This window comes from Eleutherodactylus coqui, chromosome 1 (assembly GCF_035609145.1).
Source record: "Eleutherodactylus coqui strain aEleCoq1 chromosome 1, aEleCoq1.hap1, whole genome shotgun sequence".
Lineage (NCBI taxonomy): Eukaryota > Metazoa > Chordata > Amphibia > Anura > Eleutherodactylidae > Eleutherodactylus > Eleutherodactylus coqui.
In genome coordinates this window covers 44,848,597-44,871,101 of record NC_089837.1, presented here as the reverse complement: position 1 = coordinate 44,871,101, position 22,505 = coordinate 44,848,597, and the positions used below count along the sequence as shown (strand labels likewise).

The following is a 22,505-nucleotide window of genomic DNA, read 5'->3' as shown; positions in this document are numbered from 1 at the left end:
AGCTGCTAGTTACAACCACCCTCCAGATTGCTGATTAAAGGAAAGAGGCTAAGGGCTCCCACACACGTCAATGGGACTTTTTAATGTTAAAAACGCATCGTGGAGAAATCGCAAAGCACCAACTTGTGATACGTTTTTAACATTAGAAAGTCCCGGTGACATTTGTGTTTAAAAAAAAAAAAAAGCGTGTGGGAGCCCTAAGGGAAGGCTGGGCGAGGCGAATCAATGCCAATTTTCAAAGAGAAGACAAAAACTGCCTGAATGCCTGATGTATGAGCCTTAAATTGGCCTATACGAAGGGTCACACCAGGGATTATTTGCCGCTGTGAAACAGGCGAAGAAGCCTTTCTCCGCCCACCAAGCAGCCATCAAATACCATGATGGGAATAATTTCAGCGACCAGCAGGACATCAAGAAGAGATGAAACAATTTACAGAACTATACGACGGATCCAGCAGTAACCATCCAGATGAACAGGGGGGGTGGAACCAAACGTGCTGGGAACTGAAGTAGAGTGGGTGATTAGACAGCTAGCAAACAGCAAAGCGCCTGTGATTGATAGAATCCCTGCAGCACTACTCCAACCAGTCCCAAGAGCTGCACTTGCAAGACTGCCGGACAATCTGGAGGACCTGCACATGGCCAAAGGATTGGGAAAGATCAGTTTTCATCCCACTGCCAAAGAAGGGTGATATCACAAGCTGTGAATACTATAGAACAATCACCCTGATTCCCCACACCAGCAAGGTGTTTCTAAAAACCATCCAGAAGTGCTTGGGAAATACCTGTGACCACATCGTAGACCTCCGGTGAATCACAGAAAAGGCAAGAGAGTACTACTCCCGCCTCACACGCTTTCTCTGACAACTCGCTCCTCGACCACCTCCAGTCTGGTTTCCGCTCTCTACGCTCGGCCGAAACTGCCCTCACAAGTATCAAATGACCTGATGACGGCAAGTCGAGAAGTGACTACTCCCTACTAATCCTTTTTGACCTCTCTGCTGCATTTGATACTGTCGACCATGACCTCCTTCTCACTATGCTCTGCCCTATCGGCCTAGAGAACACGGCTCTCTCCTGGTTCTCCTCCTACCTCTCTGACCGCTCTTTCAGTGTCTCCTTTGCTGGCTCGTTCTCCTCTCCACTCCCTCTCACTGTTGGGGTCCTCCAGGACTTGGTCCCCTTCTCTTCTCTATCTATACTGCCCCCAATTGGACAAACCATCCACAAATTTGTCCTCCAATACCATCTCTATGCTGACGACTCCCAACTATACACCTTCTTTTATGAGATCTCTGAACCATTCCTCCAAAATGTCACCGACTGTCTGATCGCTGTCTCTAATGCCATGTTCTCCCCCTTTTTTTTCCCTCAAACTTAATTTCTATAAAACTGACCACCTCATCTTTCCGCCTTCCAACCGACCAGCACTTCGGCCCTATTCACCAATCAGGTTGCTGGAATTGTGAAATAGACAACCTAAACAACCAATCAGGTTGCTGGAATTGCTGAATAGGGACGAAGTGCTGATGAATATAGATATATGCTTCCAGTGTCTGGCACCATCATAACCCCCAAACAGCATGCCCGCTGCCTTGGAGTCACACTGGACTCTGATCTCTCCTTTACCCCCCCATATCCAATCTGTGGCTCAAACATGCAACATGCACCTCAGAAATAATTACTAAAATCTGTCCGTTCCTCACCACGGACATGCTAAAGACACTCGTCGCCCTCATCCACTCCCGACTTAACTACTGCAACTCGCTACTCATCGGCCTCCCCCGCAGTAGACTCGCTCCACTCCAATCCATAATAAATGCAACAAGTAAGGCTCATTTTTCTATCCAGTCGTTACTCAGACACCTCTGCATTATGCCAGTCACTACATTGGCTGCCCATCCAATGCAGAACTAAATTTAAACTCCTCAACCTCACCCACAAAGCTCTGCATGGTGCTGCGCCACCATTCATCGCCTCCCTCCTGTCCGTACACCACCCAGCCCGGTTGCTCTGCTCCGCTAACACACTCAAACTAAACACCCCTCTAATACGAACCTCACATGCTCACCTTCAGGACTTCACTAGAGCAGCACCCATCATCTGGAAAGCTCTACCCCAAGGCATCTGGACAATTCCCGATGCACGAAATTTCAGATGTGCCTTAAAATTGCACCTCTTCAGGGAGGCATACCAAATCCCCTGACCTAGTCCCCCACCCCTCCCAATGGCTCCCCACATCTTCCACTTTGCCTGTCACATACGACCTCTACCCCTGCACCTCCTTACCGCTCCACCCTGTTTGCTTTCTAATAACTGATTTCCACGTGAAATCCCCAACTGCCTGTGCTTCCCATGCCCTCCCTCCCCCACTTGTACCTCATGTACCCCATTTGTTTCAATCTGATTTTACCTCACATTATAATTGTTGTATTGCTTTGCATTTATCCTATGCTTGAAATCGCTGCAGAATAAGTTGGCGCTATACCAATAAAGGTGGTGGTTCTTGTTATTATTAGAAGAAGCCCTGTTCTTTCATTTATGACACCAAGGCTTTTGACTGCATTGTGTGTGATAGGTTTTGGGAAGCACTGAGGGAAATAGGAGTACCAGGGCAATCAAGAAACCACCGTGAGAACCAGATATGGGGATACAGAATAGTTTAAGATCAAAAATGGCACAAGATGCATCCCCTTTTTCTTTTTTTTTTTTCCCCTCAACCTCTCTATGGAAGGGATCACAAGGTGACTGGACTTAAAGGGGTTGTCCCGAGGCAGCAAGTGGGTCTATACACTTCTGTATGGCCATAATAATGCACTTTGTAATTTACATTGTGCATTAATTATGAGCCATACAGAAGTTATAAAAAGTTTTATACTTACCTGCTCCGTTGCTGGCGTCCTCGTCTCCATGGTGCCGACTAATTTTCGCCCTCCGATGGCCAAATTAGCCGCGCTTGCGCAGTCCGGGTCTTCTCCTGTTCTCTATGGGGCTCCGTGTAGCTCCGTGTAGCTCCGCCCCATCACGTGCCGATTCCAGCCAATCAGGAGGCTGGAATCGGCAATGGACCGCACAGAAGCCCTGCGGTCCATGGAGACAGAGGATCCCGGCGGCCATCTTCAGCAGGTGAGTATGAAGACGCCGGACCGCCGGGATGCAGGTAAGCGCTGTGCGGGTGGTTTTTTTAACCCCTGCATCGGGGTTGTCTCGCGCCGAACGGGGGGGGGGTTTAAAAAAAAAAAAAACCCGTTTCGGCGCGGGACAACCCCTTTAAATGATGAGGGTTATGGGTTGAAAATGGGTGGAAGGACCATCACTAATATACACAGATGATATGACCCTGGTAGCAGACAGCGAAGCATCTGAAGACCCTGTTCCTGTTCCTGAAACTAAAAGAAGAAAGTGAACAGATGGGACTTCATCCAGACCTCAAGAAGACAAAAATCATGACCGCTGCCAACAAGGAAGACCACATAAAAGTCAGAAACGAGGCGATCCAGGTGGTTAACAGTTCCGTATTCCTTTGATTATAGTGGCAGCTCAACAAGTGAGAGAAAGCATCAATTAGCACTGGGGCTTACAGACATGGTGAGCATAGACTCAATATGGAAGGCAAGGATGTTTCTGTCACCATCAAACAAAGTTGCTCACAGCCATCGTCTTCCCGATTTTTCAACAGATGGCTGTGAGACGTGGATATTGAGGATAGCAGACAAGAAAAATTGTGGTGTTGGAGAAAACTTGTACGAATCCCCTGGACAGCTTAGGTCACCAATAAATCTGTGCTGGACAGTATCAATCTATAGGTGTCCCTGTAAGGCCAGATCCTGAGACTTGCTTTGAAAACATGATGAGGGCCAATTTGCTGGAAAAAGATGCTATATGGAATGGCCAGTGGTAAAGGGGAAACTGGGAAGACCAGACATGTTGGCTGGACACCATTAAGAAGAATATGGGAATGGAAATCAAGCAATTGAAAGCAACCAAGGGGGAATAGAGAGGCATGGAGAGGACTGGTCTACAGAGTATCCAAGAGTCGGACACGACTGAAGAGATAGAATTGAACAGCAAGACAAAACGAAACTTGTATTTATCATACTGACCTACAGAGTGAAGTGGTGTCGTGTTTTGTTTTGTTCTTGGTTTGCAGTGAGCATATGGTAAAAAGCCCTGCAAAAATGGTAAAATTGCAGTTTTTTTTCCTATTGAACTCCATGTAGAAACTTTTAAAGGTTCAGTACATTATATGGTACCATTAAAAAATACCCATGCCAGGCTTCTAATGCAGTCGCCATTAGGAGGCTTTACTCTGATGTACAGCCTTTTAACGTTTTCCATTAAAGATGTATGGGCGGTTGTTAAAAGATTTAAAAATATTTAAAAAAAACAGTACACGCTCTTGTTTCATCACCTCCGGTGCTCTGATCCCCACCAATCTGGTCTGCGCTCACTTCTTCATTCCGCAGTCATGTGCCAGTCTAAGTTGGTGACCACTGTAGCCTATCACTGGACTTTATACTGGTGAGGCAAGTAATTGGCTGGCTGCAGTGGTCATGTGCTTAGAAGTGAGTGGAGAGCAAGGGAAGCTATATGGGGGGGGGGGGGAGTGTGGCCTGTTGGGATAGGCAAGCATAAGTGTTTACTTTTAGGTGCAAAGTGCGGTCTGATAGAAAGGGCAAGGAAATCGGGGGCCCCTCATGATACCCACATACTGGCCCCACTAGGGTCTTGAAACAACCCCCCCCAGGAGAGGGCACTATAAATTGGACTCCCTACACCGTTGTGGTGCTGTCCACATTAACACTGAGGTCACATTTTATTGATGTGCTCATAAACAAACATAATTTGCACAAAACTTGCACAGCCATAGATGATGCAACATTAAATTACGTTTTTGGCACAAAGGACCCTTCAAGGTGCCAAAGTGAAGGTTGTGACTGGTGTGAATGAAGGCTCATATAGAGCTCAATTGAGGAAACTGCTAGGCTGGCATATGTGTCGTACATGGAGTTGCGGCCGTACCTGTTGTTCATTTGAAAGGGTCCAAGTTGCAGAACGGTCACATGACCGATGAACAATGACATCACAGGCTGAGGAAGAGGATGCAGACCTTGGCAAGTAGCGTGGTACTGTCAAGCAGTTGATTGGCCGGGGTGCCTGAAGTTGAACAACCATCGGTCTAATATTAATAACTTGTCCTAGAACACCCCTTAGTTCAAACTACAGTATCAGATAGAACTTCATAGACCCTTTTAAGGTGACTCTGGTAAGACTAATTCCTTATATTGCAGAGATGCTGTGTGTATCTACTTTCTGGTGCTACGAGCTGTGGATACTGTGGAGGACGACATGACCATCAGTCTGGAGACCAAAATCCCCATGCTGCACAATTTCCACACGTACCTGTACCAGGCGGACTGGAGGTTCACAGAGAGCAAGGATAAGCACCGCCAAGTCCTGGAGAACTTTCCAACGGTAAGACAGACTAGGATGTGGACTGCAAGGGTCAGAGGCTTGTCAGCATGTAGAATTCCTCCCGATACTTGGAAGTGTTCACAATCTTCCACTGTGCATGTAGGGCTAGATTGAAAGATCAGAAAAACCATGGCTGCTTTCTTCCAAAATTGCGCCCCATCTGTCTACAGGTTGAGTGGCATCTCAGAGCAACCGTATTCCCTTCAGTAGAGCTGCAATAGCAGATACAAGCCATAGACAGTTGTGGTGTCATTTTTAGGCTGAAAGTAGCTATGTTTCTCTAATCCTGTACAATTTATTTTGGGGTCACTCTAGTGAAAGCATTTCTTCCATCAAAGCAGCCCTCATCTGATAGTCTGTCACACTCTGGATGTCTCCTATGTATATTGCAGCCTCCTGTCTGATACATGTCTACAAATCAAGATGATGTATGATGTCTCCTGCTTTTTCTTCCCTTTATACCGTACTAAGAAATTCCATTCCCATGATGCGTCACATGACCAGCTAAAGCCAGTACCATCTCTGCCTGCTGGGAGGACACTGTAGTAATCATCTTCTATATTCTCCTAAATAGGCTAGAGGCCATAAGTATACAGTTGGAGTGAATGAACTATAACTTTCTTGATTGTGCTAAGTTTCTGCCACACCTCCCTCCTCCTAAGGGCGCCCACCCACTGGCGATTTTTTTTTTTTCTTTGCGTTTTTTCTGCAGAGCAATTAGAATTGAATGTACTCCTGTCCACTGGCGTTTTGCGTTGCGTTGCGTTTTTTTAACATAGGAACTGTCAGTTGCATATGTGTCCTTATTTTTCTCCTAATGCACCCATGAAAGTCAATGTAAATTAATTGAAAAGCCGCGAAAACGCACCGTTTTTCACGCACGAAAATCGCAAACGCCAGTGGGTGGGCGCCCTAAACAAGGTCATACTAGCTGGTTTATATAATGTGTATGTACATGCATGCACACATGGGACTAATTACATAATCAATAGCGGAAAAAAACTTTGGGACTTAAAATTGCCTTTAAGTCTTATGCTGTCATAAGTTGTAATTCTGTCTTTCTCTCTTTTAATCGCGTGGCAATGTGCTCTCATCCTGGCTTTCAGTTTTGTCCTGTTTCTCCAACATAAAGGCCCCAAAAGGACATTCACTGCACAAGATCAGGTACCCAACATTGGACGTGGAACATCTGAATGTCTCCGGGATCTTATTAATATGCTGTGTGTTGGGAATTTGTATCGTGTTTGTAATCTGTACATGTGAGCAGGTCTTGCATCTCCTTACTTTGCACGGATAATTTCCTTTCTGTGTTTCAGAGGGCAGTGATTTATAAGGTTCCTTTAATTTGCGGGTTGCCTTTAACACAAAAGCGGAGGGTCTGGGAATATGGTTTTCAGACGGTCATCCTTGTGTAAAGTATGATGGAGTTTCTTTGCAGTTTTCTTTAGTACCTCTAGCTGTGGATTGTAGGTCACTACTAGAGGTATACAATCATTCTCTGTGTATTGTGTAGTGTACAAAAGTTAGTGTACAGATGTTTCTGAATGCTCCATGTATGTCTTGTGCCTTTTGTATTGTCAGTGTCTTCTATGTGGGTAACTATGATGTGTATTGCATAGTGTTAGGTGCACTGTTCAGACACAATCCGCTGCTTCTGTGTCTGGCAGACGTAGGCATCGTCTTGCTCTCCCTGTTCATTGAACTTATATTCTCTTCCAGCACTCCTAGGGTTAATTGCTTCTGGGTCTCCTGCTCAGCTGATGCACCTCTTCTAATCACTGCCCTATATAGCTGCCCTGGGCCTTTCAGACAGTGCAGTAGTGTTGTTGTGAGATTTGTTCCCATTACTTCATGTTTAGCTACTGCAGTTACCTTGCCCTTTGCTTGTGTTCTGTGTCTTCTGGCCATGTATCCTGCTGTTTGTCTTCCTTGTGAGTCCACTTCTCTGTTTATCCTTGTCAGCTTGTTCTTCCTTTGTTTCCATACTCCCCAGTATTGCTCTGTCTTTTCTCATATAGGTGTTCTGTCCCGCCAGAGTAAATCAGCACCTAGAGGAAGACTGCATTGGGACGCCAGGACCGCTTATAGGCAGGGGTTTCCCTCTCCTGGTTATCAGCTATGGGCAATATACCTTCCCTAGTTTCCATCTGTATACAGGCTTTGTACATCTTATGTCCCATACTGGGGTCGGCTGTCAGCCATGCTGGATTGGATCATCACTAGAGATGAGCGAGCACCAAAATGCTTGGGTGCTCGTTGCTCGAGTCGAGCTTTCCGCGATGCTCGAGGGTTCGTTTTGAGTAACGAACCCCATTAAAATCAATGGGCGACTCGAGCATTTTGTATATGACCGATGCTCGCTAAGGTTTTCATTTGTGCAAATCTGCAAAACCTACGAAAGTGATAGAAATGACACAGAAACGGATAGGGCAGGCGGGGGGCAACATGCAGGGCTGCATCTCAGGTTCCCAGGTCTCACTATTAAGCCACAATTGCGGCAAGAGTGCCCCCCCCCCCCAACAATTTTTACTTCGGACAAACCCTCATTAGCAAGGCACACCTTAGCTAAGCACCACACTACCTCCAACCAAGCACAATCACTGCCTGCGGGACACTTGCTGCCTCTTCTCCTGGGTTTCATGCTGCCCAACCTCGCCCCCCCCCCCCTGCACGACCCTGTGTCCGCAGCAAACACAATAGTGCCCCTGCGCAGCCCTCAGCTGCCCTCATGCCACACGCTGGCCTCATGGCCACACCACCCTCATGTCTATTTATAAGTGCGTCTGCCTTGAGGAGGAACCTGAGGCACACACTGCAGAGGGTTGGCAGGGCCAGGCAGCGACCCTCTTTGAAAGGGGGGGGCAATAGCCCACAATGCTGTTGAGAATTGATAATAGATTGACGTTCCATCTTCATTCCAATCCTGTGCCACCTCCGTCAGGGTGGGCATAAAGGGGACTCCGCTGCCAGCCCAGCACTTCTACACATCTCCACAATGCAGCAATACTCAGTGTGGGAAGTATGTGAGCGGGCCCTGGGTCAGCCTCTGTCCCAGCAAACACTTTGTGTGGCCCAAGGTGCTGCGAGTGACATAGCAATGGGGACTCCATGTGTCCACACACTACTCTTTCTGTTTGGGTGTCGGATACCTCATCGACAACGCAAGGGGTAAACCATCTGCACTCTGCACCCTACCCAAGTCTGTCAGTGTTTTGGGGACAAACAGGTAAAACTCCGCTATGGCAAGTCTGTGTGCACTCACAGCATGGGTGGCTAGTAGGAACACACAGATGGTACATAAAGAAATCCCATTGCAGTGCCCCGGATAGCTGAGGTTACGGGAGAGGAAATACATGTTGGCTGCGGCCCACACGCCATGCCCGAGGACAGCGGAGGTGAGGGTGTGGGTGCCTGTGTCCTGAGAGGGGGGTGGGATCTGAGTGGCAGGTTGGGGCCCAGGGGAAGAGGTAGTGGTGCGACCCGGAGGCGGTGAACGGCCTTCGTCCCACCTTGTGGGGTGCTTGGCCATCATATGCCTGCGCATGCTGGTGGTGGTGAGGCTGGTACTGGTGGCTCCCCTGCTGATCTTGGCGTGACATAGGTTGCACACCACTGTTCGTCGGTCGTCCGCGCTCTCACTGAAAAACATCCACACCTTTGAAGACCTAGGCCTCTGCAGGGTGGCTTGGTGTGAGGGGGTGCTTTGGGAAACAGTTGGGGGAGTCTTTGCTCTGGCCCTGCCTCTACCCCTGGCCACCCCACTGCCTCTTCCAACCTGTCCTGCTGCTGCACTTGCCTCCCCCTCTGAAGACCTCTCCTCAGTTGGCTTAGCAAACCAGGTGAGGTCAGTCACCTCATCGTCCAGCGGCTCTTCCTCCGAATCCTCTGTGCGCTCCTCCCTTGGACTTACTGCCCTTACTACTACCTCACTGATAGACAACTGTATCTCATCATCAACCTCCTCACTCACTGAAGGCTCTTGAGACAGTTGCCAGAAGTTCCCAGCCTCATCACCCGGACCTCGGGAGCTTTCCAAAGGTTGGGCATCGGTCATGACAAACTTCTCAGGTGGGAGAGGAACCATTTTTTCCCAATCAAGGCAGGGGCCCGAGAACAGTTCCTGGGAGTCTGTCTGCTCATCAGAATGTGTCATTTTCATGGAGTGAGGAGGCTGGGGGGAAGGAGGAGCAGCTGCGAGAGGATTCAGAGTTGCAGCAGTGGACGGGTGGTCGATACATTGCTGGATGCATTTTCTGCCATCCACGACAGGACCTGCTCACACTGCTCATTTTGTAATAAAGGTCTACCACGTGGACCCAAAAATTGTGATATGAAGCTGGGGACCCCAGAAACTGTCCTCTCTCCTAATCCCGCAGCAGCCGGCTGCGATTCTCCTGGATCAGGAACTCGGCCTGTGCCCACACCCTCACTTGGACCTCCGCGTCCTCGCCCGCATCCACGGCCATGTCCTCTAGGCTAGAGGCGTAACTTGAAGCTCCTGGGCAACAACGCAAAATCTGGAACGGGGCCCCCAACTATAATGCTTTATTCATAGTACTGGGCTCCCTATATGGGGAAGAGAGGCCATATGGGCCCCCCAAGGCTCCTGGGCCCGGGTGCAACCGCATCCCCTGCATCCTCTATATTTACGCCCCTGCTCTAGGCCTACCCCTACCCCTCAGCATGGTGTATTACAAATAGAGCAGACACAGAGCAGTCTGAATAATTATGCAATTATTGGCGTGCAGTTGGAGGCTGACAGCGGTTATGTTACGCACACTGCAGTCTGCAAAAAATTATACGCTAGGCTGCAAAAAGGCCTAGCTGGGTAATAGTGAGCCACTACAACTCCCAGCGGCCACGCAGTAAAATACACAGGTCACAGGTAGCCCTAAGAAGGAGCTTTTTTTCAATTTTTTTTTTTGAAAAAGCAAACAGCCTGTATATGACTTTCCCTCTAGCAGTGGCTGTGGACGAACGCTGCGCGTAAAGTTGACGGGACGCACAGAGCGGTGTAAAAAATTTGGCAATTATTGGCCTGCACTTGGAGGGTCACAGCGGTTATGTAACGCACACTGTAGGCCGAAAAAAATATACGATGGGCTGCAGAAATGCCTAGCTGGCTAATAGTGAGCCACTACAACAGTAATGCACACGTGTGAGGGTATATGTATATATTGCCATATGTTCTTTATGCTTTTATACCTGTATGCAAGTTCTATTCAAAGTTAAAATGAGAAAAACTTATACGTCGCCTTACATCAGATATGCCAAGAGGCCTTGCAAGGCGAAGACAAAATGTATCTTGAACACAAGGAATAACCAGACACGAAGGCCGCGTGTACTTGGCTGTTTTTCCAGAGGCGCCGTAGCAAGATAACAACTGTTCAACTATGCATCTGAACTTTCACTGTCTCAGGCCGGAAATCCGGACTTCCCATATATGGTTATGCTGTGAATTTTAGCCAATGAGCCCATCACCCATTCCTGGTGATGAGACAAAAGGGTATAAGATCTCATGTAATCTGTAATAAAGAAGCGCAGTCATGTCCCAGTGTGAGAAACTATACCAGACCTCCGTGTGGTGTTTTCTTCTTTACCGCCGGCAGCGGGGCAAGTGGGGTGGGCCTGATTGGTGCTGTACTTAGAATTTTACCCTGACATTTGGCGCAACCAACTGGGGCGACAAAACCGGAGCCGTACAACGCATTCCACCCGGATCCACGCCACGGAGAAGCCGTCCTGCTGCAAACCGAGCCTGATCAACTCACAGAACTCCAGGTAAGACCAGCATATATTTATGTTGTGTTTTACGCTGAGAGTCTTGCAGCAGGAGGGACTATCTGTGTTTTGTGACCGGACGGGTTGGGTTAAGAGTTCTACACGGTAACTCGTGTGGGCTTCGGGTTTGCTGTCATGGACCACTGACTGTGATATGCACACCAATCGCTCACCCAGAAACTAGTCTGTAGTTTATTTGTACTTTGAAGTCCATGGTGTTTTAACGATAGTGAAGGTAGTGAAGGTTGTTTGTTGTATTTAGTCTCACAAGAGAAGGGACCCTCGGTTGTTTTTCCAGTATATAAGGGACTAACAATTTGAAAATTAAGAGGGATGCATGCTGAGAGGGATGCATTTTGTGAGACAGGCTTCATAGGAGAAGGGACCCTCGGTTGTTTTGCCGGTATATAAGGGGCTGACAATTTGAAAATTAAGAGGGATGCATTCTATGGAGCGTGTTATTATTATTATTGTTGTTGTTGTTCTAATATGCGTAAGATCTTATTAAAGAAGACAGATGCCCTCAAGGGCTGCTGCCGTGCGGATCAATTGGTGGAGGAGAGACGAGTTCCAATCTGTAAAATGTAAGAAAACTTTTATGAAAATGTGTAACAAGGACCTGCACGGTAGATTTCAGTATGGTGTCTGGGAGGAAGTCTTTAGGACCAAGAAGCGCGCCTTAAAAGACCAAGGTTTGCTAGAAAGTGCTGGAGGAGGAGGAGAGAGACAGTCAGAGAAAGTTAAGTATGTACACATTATTTGTTTAAGAAAGTATCCGTAAGTGAAATGTTGGAAAGTACAGTAAGTGATCAAGAGGGTGTCGGGAGAGTGTCTATTAAAGGTTACATTGGCAGTTAGGTAGGGAGAAAGTGCTGAAGGAACAAGCAAAGTCGAGAAGAAAGTTACAATGCATGTGATTTGTTGGCAGAGAGAGAGAGAAGAAAAGGTGTATAATACAAGATAGATAATTGATATAGATATATATGTGTGCAAATGGTTAACTGAGCTTGCTTTTAGGGGAGAAGGGTTTGTTTATGTGAAGCTGTAGAGTGTGTGTCTCGTTTTCAAGGTCAAGCGATAACAAAGCGAGAGAAAATGCAATAATAACCCTGGATAATATCTTTGCTTGCTTAAAATGAATTGAAATGAATTTAATTAATTATACTGTCTTAGTAGGTAGGAAATATAGCAATTTCTAAGATATATTCTTACTTATACAGGGGTTGAAAATGAATGTTGCAAGGTCCCAGCATATGTGTTATTTATGAGTTCAAATGTAGGGAATAGTTAAACTAAAACAACTTATTCAGTCTGTGTTTCATATTCGTAGAGAGATAACAGATGTTTTGAAAAGGTGGGGGCTTTCAGACTTCACTTTTTGTTCAGGGTCAAATACAGAGAAGTACAGAGAAAGAAAGGCAGGGGGGCTGAAAGATACCCACAGATTCTAAAACACTTCAGCGTTTAATATAACATATAATAGCTTCAGTAGATAAGAAATATAGAATGTCTCAGTCACTCAGCAAACTTTTTCACATAATTTGTCAAAGATAGCGCTCATTCACAATCTCATCTCAATAGAATCATGTACTTTATATCATTATAGCACTCACCTCAATGTTTTTCAACTGATGTATGTATGTTTGTCAAACTTTTTTGTCTGTGCATCTGTATGTACTGGGACACCTTCAATAGGGGGTGACAGAGCAGACTTGAGCGCATGGATGGATGAGAGTTAATGACTGGGGATAAAAGTCCCCCCCCCCCCCCCATGCATGGGACTTTGCTTGGTTGAGATGTGGACGTGTAGACTGTTACGCTGAAATGAAGGTTTGAGAAAAGATGCACGCAGCCAGTATCGAAGGGGTGGAGCTAGATGATGTAAAGTACGTAATGTGTTTCATCCCTCTTGTCCACAAGGGAGGGGGTGAGAATCTTGAGCAGCTAGTAAAAGTTTTTGTTTTGTTTTTTCTCCTGTCTCAAATTTGATAAGACATTGCAGGCAGGAACAGACTAATAATGAATTCACTTAAAGGATCTCACATTTCAAATATGAATAGATGTTTTGTAGGTTATTCTTCCCCGGTGTAACTCATGTCTCTGTTATTGGTGCTAACATTTTACAGGCCTTATCTGCATTCATCAAATCTTTTTACAATGTTGTACTAACTTGAACCCGGCTACTATTTCTTCCAATTGAGTACCCGGGTTCAAAGGGAGGGAGGAGAAGGCATAGGTGATCTAGGTATTGCAAGTCAGCCATTTTTAAAATTTTTTTTGCAAGCCATTTTTAAATTTTTAAATTTTTTGCAACAAGGTTCTGATCTATTTGAAATAAAATATCAGCCTGATTGTCCAGCATTGATGCAACAAGAAAATTTAAGTTTTAAAAAGTTACTGAAAGCCCTTGTTAACAATGCATATTTTGAGTTGTTTTTCATAGATGGTACCAGAGGTGATTGACGACTCCACACTGGATATGCAGTGGTCACACAACAAGATGTCCTAAAAACAGAATGCCTCCGCATGTGGCAGTACAAGAAGCGGAACTAAAGGCCCTCGCTGAGGCATGTAGAGTGGCGAAAGGTAAGACGGCAAACATTTACACTGACTCCCGGTATGCATTTGGCATAGCTCATGATTACGGCCCAAAATGGAAGGCCAGACAGTTTTTTACCTTAGCAGGACAGCCAATTAAGAATGATGCAACGGTGCAGAGCCTCATGGAGGTTCTACTTCTACCTGAAAGTGGAAAGCTCACACCAATTCCTACACCGGAGAAGCGAGAGGCAATGCCATCACAGACCACACAGCAAAGGCAGCGGCCCTGAAGCCGTGGAAGAAAGAAAAGAAGAATTTGATAAAAACTTTGGACTTTGACTACACTTTGGACTTTGACTAAACTTTGGACTTTGACAAAAACTTTGGACTTTGATAAAAACTTTGGACTTTGATAAAAACTTTGGACTTTGATAAAAACTTTGGACTTTGATAAAAACTTTGGACTTTGATAAAAACTTTGGACTTTGATAAAAACTTGGACTTTGATATGCTAAAGACTTTACAGTTACAAGCCAGCAAGGAAGAAAAGGAAAAATGGACTAAAAAGGGACGGCATATGGTGAACAGTCAACAGCACTTGCCTACCACGGTCCCTGAGCCTCATGATGGCCTAGCTGATGCACGGAAAGACTCACCTCTCAAAGCAGCAATGATTTCGATGCTTGAACAAGGACGGGTGGCTCCTGGGTTTTCTGTAGCTGCTGCATCATTTGTCCAATTTTGCATGATCTTTGCCGTAAGCAACAGGGCAGAAGTAAATTTGCCACATCACACTTGCCTAGACCACTCTACCCATTTCAGTGATTGCAAATTAGCTACACTCAGCTCCTACTTGTTGGGAAGCATGAATATGTGCTTGTTGTTGTTGATTTCTTTTCAGGTCGGAGAGACCTACTCTGTTACCAAAGTAAATAAGCAGGTAACTGCACAGAAGTTCATGAATGAGGTAACCTGCAGATACGGGGTACCGGAAGTGATTGAGTCAAAGGTACACACTTCACAGGTGAAATAATGCAATACATCATGTCTGTTTTGGGTATTTTCCAGGCTTTTCACACACCCTAATATCCGCGGAGTAGTGGGAAAGTAGATACAAAAGCCAATAGAGGAAACGGGCACATTTTGAATTGAGTGTCTTCTATTAGTTTTTCTTTTTCTTAGGAGGATACATGCCACAGTAGCTGAGTTTGGGAATGATTTTCTTGTTTGTCCCGCGCCGAAACGGGGTTTTTTTTTTCAATTTCCCCCCCGTTCGGCGCGAGACAACCCCCGATGCAGGGACTGAAAAAAAAAACAGCACAGCGCTTACCTGAATCCCCGCGCTCCGGTGACTTCTATACTTACCGGTTGAAGATGGCCGCCGGGATCTTCTTCCTCCGTGGACCGCAGCTCTTCTGTGCGGTCCATTGCCGATTCCAGCCTCCTGATTGGCTGGAATCGGCACGTGACGGGGCGGAGCTACACGGAGCTACACGGAGCCACACGGAGCCCCATTGAGAAGATAAGAAGACCCGGACTGCGCAAGCGCGTCTAATTTAGCCATTCGACCATTTTAGACGGCGAAAATTAGACGGCAACCATGGAGACGAGGACGCCAGCAACGGAGCAGGTAAGTGAAAAACTTTTTATAACTTCTGTATGGCTCATAATTAATGCACAATGTACATTACAAAGTGCATTATTATGGCCATACAGAAGTGTATAGACCCACTTGCTGCTGCGGGACAACCCCTTTAATTTTGTCATAGGTTTCTCCAAGGAATTGTCAATAATGCATTCTGCAGTCTCTGCTTTTCTCCCAGGTCCTACAGATGAGTGTCACTATCTGAAACCAGGTGACAGGGTCTATGTGAAAAAGTTTGAGAGAGAAACCCTGTTTGAATGTCCCTACCAGATGTTGCTTACCACCCAAACTGCAGTCAAGCTCGAAGGAAAGCCCACTTGGATCCACACTTCGCACTGAAAAAACTCATGATCCTGCATATCCTTTACATGCTATAATGTGGTACAATTCCTCTAACACACACCTTTGACTACTGTACACTAGCCCCCTGTTTCAGAACAAATTAATACAATCAAATGTGCAATATGAAGACTACACTGAGGGTGAGAATCCAACACCACATTGTGCTAAGAGAGAAGTTGAGACTCCAGGTGGTAACTTTGATCCACATGTATACATAGATGCAAGAGGAGTGCCAAGGGGGGTGCCAGATGAATTTAATTCTAGAGATCAGGTTAAAGCAGGTTTTGAGTCCTTATTTGCTATTGTCACTGTTAATAATAATGTAGATTGGATGAATTATATCTATTACAATCAGCAGAGGTTTGTAAACTACACCAGGGATGCTTTACAAGGGTTAGCTGACCAGTTAGGGCCCACTGCATCCATGGCGTTCTAAAATAGAGTGGCCCTGGATATGTTTTTAGCAGAAAAAGGTGGGGTATGTAACTTCCTGTATGTGTATTATCCCTTTGATCAAAAAGAGTATGAGTAAGGGACTGGACAATGTGACACCAAAATTTCCCTTGTTTGAAAAAAGATGAAGAGCCAGTTCCGATAATGACAACCAGATACGTTACCAGAAGAATGGAGAGATGGACTAGTACTGCGACGCCCCGGTCTCATAAGATGAACTGTCAGTGGACTTCCCATTTGCCTAGGGATAGTGCAGAAGACCTTAGGTTCCGGTGAGGGCACACCCTGTGGGTGTTAACTCGTACAGATATTGGGTATGAATGCCCGGAAATAAGCCCAGGGAATCCATGGCCTCCTTCTGAGGTGAGGTAGGGATCCCCCCTCCTAAGAGTAGGGCCTTACGGGCAGTGGAGAAACCCTGACGCAAGGGAGAGACGACCGAGGAAGAGTGCAAGGTCTGATGCTTGATCTCCATATAAGTTTTTAGGGGGGTTTGTGAGGGTATATGTATATATTGCCATATGTTCTTTATGCTTTTATACCTGTATGCAAGTTCTATTCAAAGTTAAAATGAGAAAAACTTATACGTTGCCTTACATCAGATATGCCAAGAGGCCTTGCAAGGCGAAGACAAAATGTATCTTGAACACAAGGAATAACCAGACACGAAGGCCGCGTGTACTTGGCTGTTTTTCCAGAGGCGCCGTAGCAAGATAACAACTGTTCAACTATGAATCTGAACTTTCACTGTCTCAGGCCGGAAATCCGGACTTCCCATATATGGTTATGCTGTGAATTTTAGCCAATGAGCCCATCACCCATTCCTGGTGATGAGACAAAAGGGTATAAGATCTCATGTAATCTGTAATAAAGAAGCGCAGTCATGTCCCCGTGTGAGAAACTATACCAGACCTCCGTGTGGTGTTTTCTTCTTTACCGCCGGCAGCGGGGCAAGTGGGGTGGGCCTGATTGGTGCTGTACTTAGAATTTTACCCTGACACACGCTCACAGGTAGCCCTAAGGAGGAGCTTTTTTGGGGTACTTGTTGACAGGATTCTACACTACCACTGTCCCTGCCTGACCAGTACTGCCCCTATACTCTGTATAATTGGCTGCAGACTGAGAATGCAATAGTCTGCACAGCCCAAGATGGAAAAAAAAAGTGCAAAACTGCTCCCAGCTGCCACAACAGTAGTGCACACGGTCAGAGGTAGCCCAAAGAAGGACCGTTGGGGTACTTGTTCACAGGATTCTACACTACCACTGTCCCTGCCTCACCAGTACTGTCCCTATACTTTTATATAAAGACTGCAGACTGAGAGCGCTATAGCTGTAATAGCCTGCACAGCCCGAGATGAGAAAAAAAAAAAATTGTGCAAAACTGCTCCCAGTAGCCACAACAGTAATGCACACGGTCAGATGTGGCCCTAAGAAGGACCGTTGGGGTTCTTGAAGACGCTAACACTATGCCTAAATGAGCAACAGCACCTTCCCTAATCTCTGCCAGCGTTTGTCTGAGGCGAGCCGCGGGTGGGACCGCTTTAAGTACTTGGCAGTCACTTGATCTCACCAGCCACTCACTGCAGGGGGGTGGGATAGGGCTGGAACATCACAGGAGGAAGTTGTAATGCCTTCCCTGCATGTCTATTGGCCAGAAAATGACGCAAGACATGCAGGGAAGGAAATTCAATCGACTCGAGTACCGCGTGGTGTTCGTCTCGAGTAACGAGCATCTCGAGTACCCTAATACTCGAGCGAGCATCAAGCTCGGACGAGTACGTTTGCTCATCTCTAATCATCATCTAGCCGGTAGGTTGACACAGTGATTCCACAGTCGTTACACATAGCTGCAACACTGAATGGGTTACTGACTGGGTTATGTCTGAAAGTGTATCTTTTATATGTCATGTGACCTTGTTTTGTACATATTTGTAAGGTGCATGAGTGAGTCTTTTCTATCAGTCTTCTACTGGGAGTGTTCCCGAGAGAAGCCTGTCTGCACACAGACACCTTCAATCTGTGTGTGAGGACGATGGAGGAGACTGGGAGAAGGGCGTGTGTGTGTGTGTCCTTGGCCCATCTACCCAAGCCTCTTTACTAAGAACCAAGAGAGAAACCGCAATTCTATGAGAGCCCACCGTGCCACGCTGCGTGTATACCAGTAGAGGGTACAGTGTCTGTGTAATTGGGCTATTTAGTTTCTAAATAATACCATCATATCGTGCCTTTGTCACTGTGTAAACCTTAGGGCGAGCACCCACTGGCGTTTGCGTTCTCCGCGGGAAAAAAACGCAGCGTTTTCGCCGCGTTTCCCGCGGTTTTTCCGCGCGTTTTTCGCGGCGTTTTCGCGGCGTTTTCGCGGCTTTTCCATTAATTTCCATGGAGAAAAATAAGGACACATATGCAACTGACAGTTCCTATGTTAAAAACGCAAACGCAACGCAAAAAAAACGCCAGTGGACAGGAACACATGTTATCTCTATGCCTGTGCAGGAAAAACGCAAAACGCAAAACGCAAAACGCAGGTAAAAAAACGCCAGTGGGTGCTCGCCCTAATACTAGGAGTTGTGGAACAGCTACTTGAATTACATTACCCAGAAGTCCATTCTTCTCTACAGCATACAGCCTGTAATCTGAGCCAATTGCCCCTTCTAGATTTCGCGGGAGTTCAGGAAGCTGCCAGCGGTGTACCAAGAAGTGATTGCCGACATCTGCCAGAAGATGGCGGTGGGCATGGCGAAGTTCTTGGAGAAGCCGATGGAATCTCTCCTGGACTGGGATCAGGTAGAAGAAGCTGTTTTTTATTGTCTAAGTACATATAAAATGATGGTGCTTTGCAAGAGGTCATGACTAACCCCTTCCCACTATAGGATGTACATTTACATCCTGCGGGGGCAGGGTATGTATGAAAAGAGATTGCGGGGCGACCTCTGTTTATATAGCACCGGCTGTTTATTACAGCTGATACCCGCCGGCAATAGCTGCAATCGGCTGATCGGCGATATTAACCCTTTAAATGCCGCTGTCAATTCTGACAGTGGCATTTAAATCCCCCGATTGCAGGGAGCCTTGCAGATGTCATGGCAGCTAGGGGGAATTCTGAAAGGCCCCAGAGCGGTCTTAGCAGACTGGCTGTGAAGCTATCCCTGTGAGGGGGGGGGGGGGGGGGGCTTAATAGAATGCCTGCCCCATCGCAGTATGATGTAATGCTATGGCACTACATCATACTGCAGGAGCGATCAAAGCAACGCTAGTTATTGTGCCCTGTGGGGACTAAAAAAAAAAGTAAAATTCAGAACACTAAACTTTTACCAAATATAAAAAAGACAAACCCTTTTGCCATATTTATTATAAAATCTACATGATAAAACAAAAATACATATTTGGTATCGCTGCGTTCGTAAAAGTCCGATGTATCAAAGTAACACATTAATTACCCTGCATGGTGAACATTTTCCTAACAATAAAAAATATATATATAATATGCGCTAGAAATGCACTTTTTTGGTCTCCCAGTTAAAAAGTGATCAAAAAGTCGTGTATTCAAAAATGGTACCACCTCAAACTACAGGACGTTCCGCAAAAAATGAGCCCTCGCACAACTATGTCAACGGAAATATAAAGTTATTGCGCGCACAACTATATGTTTGGTATCGTAGTAATCATACTGACCCATAGAATAAAGTTATCATGTCGTCATTTTTATTAGTTTGTGCGCTGTAGAAACAAGACGCACCGAAAGTTGGTGGAATGTCTCTTTATTTATTTTTTTTCATTTTACTCCAGAAGAAAAAACCAAAAATGGAGGGGAAAAAAGTGTGTGGGGTTAAATCTAGAGATGAGCGAGTATACTCGTTTTGAGTAATTACACGATCGAGCACCGCGATTTTCGAGTACTTCCGTACTCGGGTGAAAAGATTCGGGGGGCGCCGGGGGGCGGGGGGAGGCGTGGCGGAGCGGGGGATAGCAGTGGGGAACAGGGGGGAGCCCTCTCTCTCTCCCTCTCCCCGCTGTAACCCCCCACTCACCCACGGCGCCCCCCGAATCTTTTTGCCCGAGTACGGAAGTACTCGAAAATCGCGGCGCTCGGGCGAAAAAGGGGCGTGGCTGAGTAGGTTCGCTCATCTCTAGTTAAATCCCAACTAACCCTGTCTCGTCTGATGCTGCAGGCATATTCCGTATATGGATGTAATAAGTTAGACCCCATAATCCAATGTTTATTTAGTACATATGCCTTAAACCATGGGACAAAGAACAAAAAAAGCCTCTTTTTTTTCAACATGAAGTGCAACAATTCATGCACAGCAAGCCGGGATAGGCGAGACAGAAGAGCTGAGGCGTGTCGGCAATAGCAGCCGTGTTTCGGGGAACCTCCCCCTTTCTCCGGCAGCCAACACCCTCTTCAATAGATGGGATGGGATTCCTGTATAAAACAATAAATCTACAAATATAAGAATGACTTTTGTCCTAAATACAGCAATGGTGGAAATAATCTCCAGAGGTATACAGCAATTAAGGAATTGATTAGGATCATAACAATGCACCAACGTTGCAGATCTCATTTAACCCTTTCAGCACCACTATATCTAAATTAGAAATTCAAAGTTTTGTTTTGAAGCAATTTATATTTTCTAGCGGCATCATTCCCTCTTGTAATTTCTTCCAACCCCCTCCATTATAGATGGAAAGCCTTCTGTCCCATCTCAGAAATGTCTCGCTGCCCCTGTCTCACCATAAAACTTACCACCATCATCATCCTCCATTACTCCTGATCAGTGGCCTCTGACAATATAATAGCAGATGGCTGCTTATTCAATCTGACTTGTACTGATCGGCACTAGTCTGATGTAGCCGTGCTGCACGGACATCACAGTATATACACGACTCGCCGGCTACTGCAGGTGACATGACCAGTTACATTAATCTTCTCCCCATTAGTAGGATGCCCATAGCCGTCCCTCTAATCTGTTTTTTGAACAATTTCCCATTAAAAGAAAAAAAGTTGTTAGTTTATTTTGAATTGGGTTCTTTTCATCCGGTTTCTGTTCTTCTGGCAATGTGTGATCCGAATCTAAAACCAAGGAGATGGTCTTTATCCCTAAATTGTGAGGGATATTCGAGTAGAGGAACTGACATCCGAGATGGTCCACCTGCCATTCTACCCCTGATAACATATTGATGAGTGATGGGGTATCCTTTCAGTAAGATGTGGGGAGCGGAACATATCTCTGTGAAATGTCAATCTAGTGTGATAAATGACTTGGTGAATTTATCCAGATATAACGGGTCTGTTTGGTGGGTTATGGAGTGGTTTGTGGCTAATTATCAGAAATTCCCATTTTCAAAGGCAACCTCAATTAGGCTGGATATGGCCCTCATCGTATCTACTGTGGGGTCTCTGACAAAGGGGCATGTAGTACTCTGTATTGTCTCTTCCTGGGTTGCTAGTAAGCTATTTTTTCTTCTATTATCTTATCCTGAATGGGGAAAAAAAGCTTTTTCAATGTTAGTTTCCTAATGAATTCGTTAATATCTCTGAACAACTGTAATTCATTAAATTTGGTGACTGGGCAAAACGAGAGTGGGTGTTTACTTTAAAAAAAAAAAAAGGGTTTTTTTTTCCACTGGGAAAAGGGTATAGCGGGATAGGTTGAAGATCCTTATAGTGTGGTCTTCTTCTTTTTTAGGGTTTGGTGAACTTTTTCGCCCTCTTTCCTCTCCTTCCCTTTTTAGGTCTTTTACTGAGTTTTCTTTTTTGTCTCTTTAAATTGAAATGCTTTGTAATTTGTGTGCTATGAGGATCTGGCTTTATGCATTGAGGTAGGTGTGAGTGTGGAAGGAGGGTCTAAAAAAGACAGAATGACTAGATTAGCTGGATGTGGATGGCTCTGTTGGGATGGAGGATTGTTTGTTATTGAGTGGTCTAGAATACATGTAGGTGTCTGGTGAGGGATTGGTAGTGAGTGGATAGAGCTAATGGGAATTTCTTAGGGAAGAGGAGGTTTCATTATGTTGAATGTTCCACGTGGGGTTCTAGGATTCATGAGAAGGTAGTAGGGGGTAAGGATAGGGAAGGTACTGTTTGTGACTTCTCCATAAGACGTTTGAGTAGAACCTCATTTTTCTTTTGAGGAGTGTTCAGTAATGGTGATGGAGAACTTGCTGGAGGGGAGAACAAAGCAGAGGGGCTTCACAAGGTGAGGGGAATGAGGTTGTTGGAAGTATTGATTTTAATGACCGCTTGTGGGTTCTGGCATATACAGCTTGG

General features: G+C 45.8%; 1 protein-coding gene across 2 annotated transcripts in view; it reads left to right on the top strand.

Annotated features, from left to right (window-relative positions):
- The window catches only part of LOC136620314 (squalene synthase-like), a 63,146-nt gene that overhangs the window by 11,196 nt on the left and 29,445 nt on the right, over window positions 1-22,505 (top strand). For both annotated transcript variants that reach the window (XM_066595015.1, XM_066595020.1), the window contains exons 3-4: window positions 5,292-5,475; window positions 18,893-19,021. In XM_066595015.1, coding sequence (XP_066451112.1) covers window positions 5,292-5,475; window positions 18,893-19,021 — 313 coding nt within the window. The remainder of the gene's footprint in view (window positions 1-5,291; window positions 5,476-18,892; window positions 19,022-22,505) is intronic.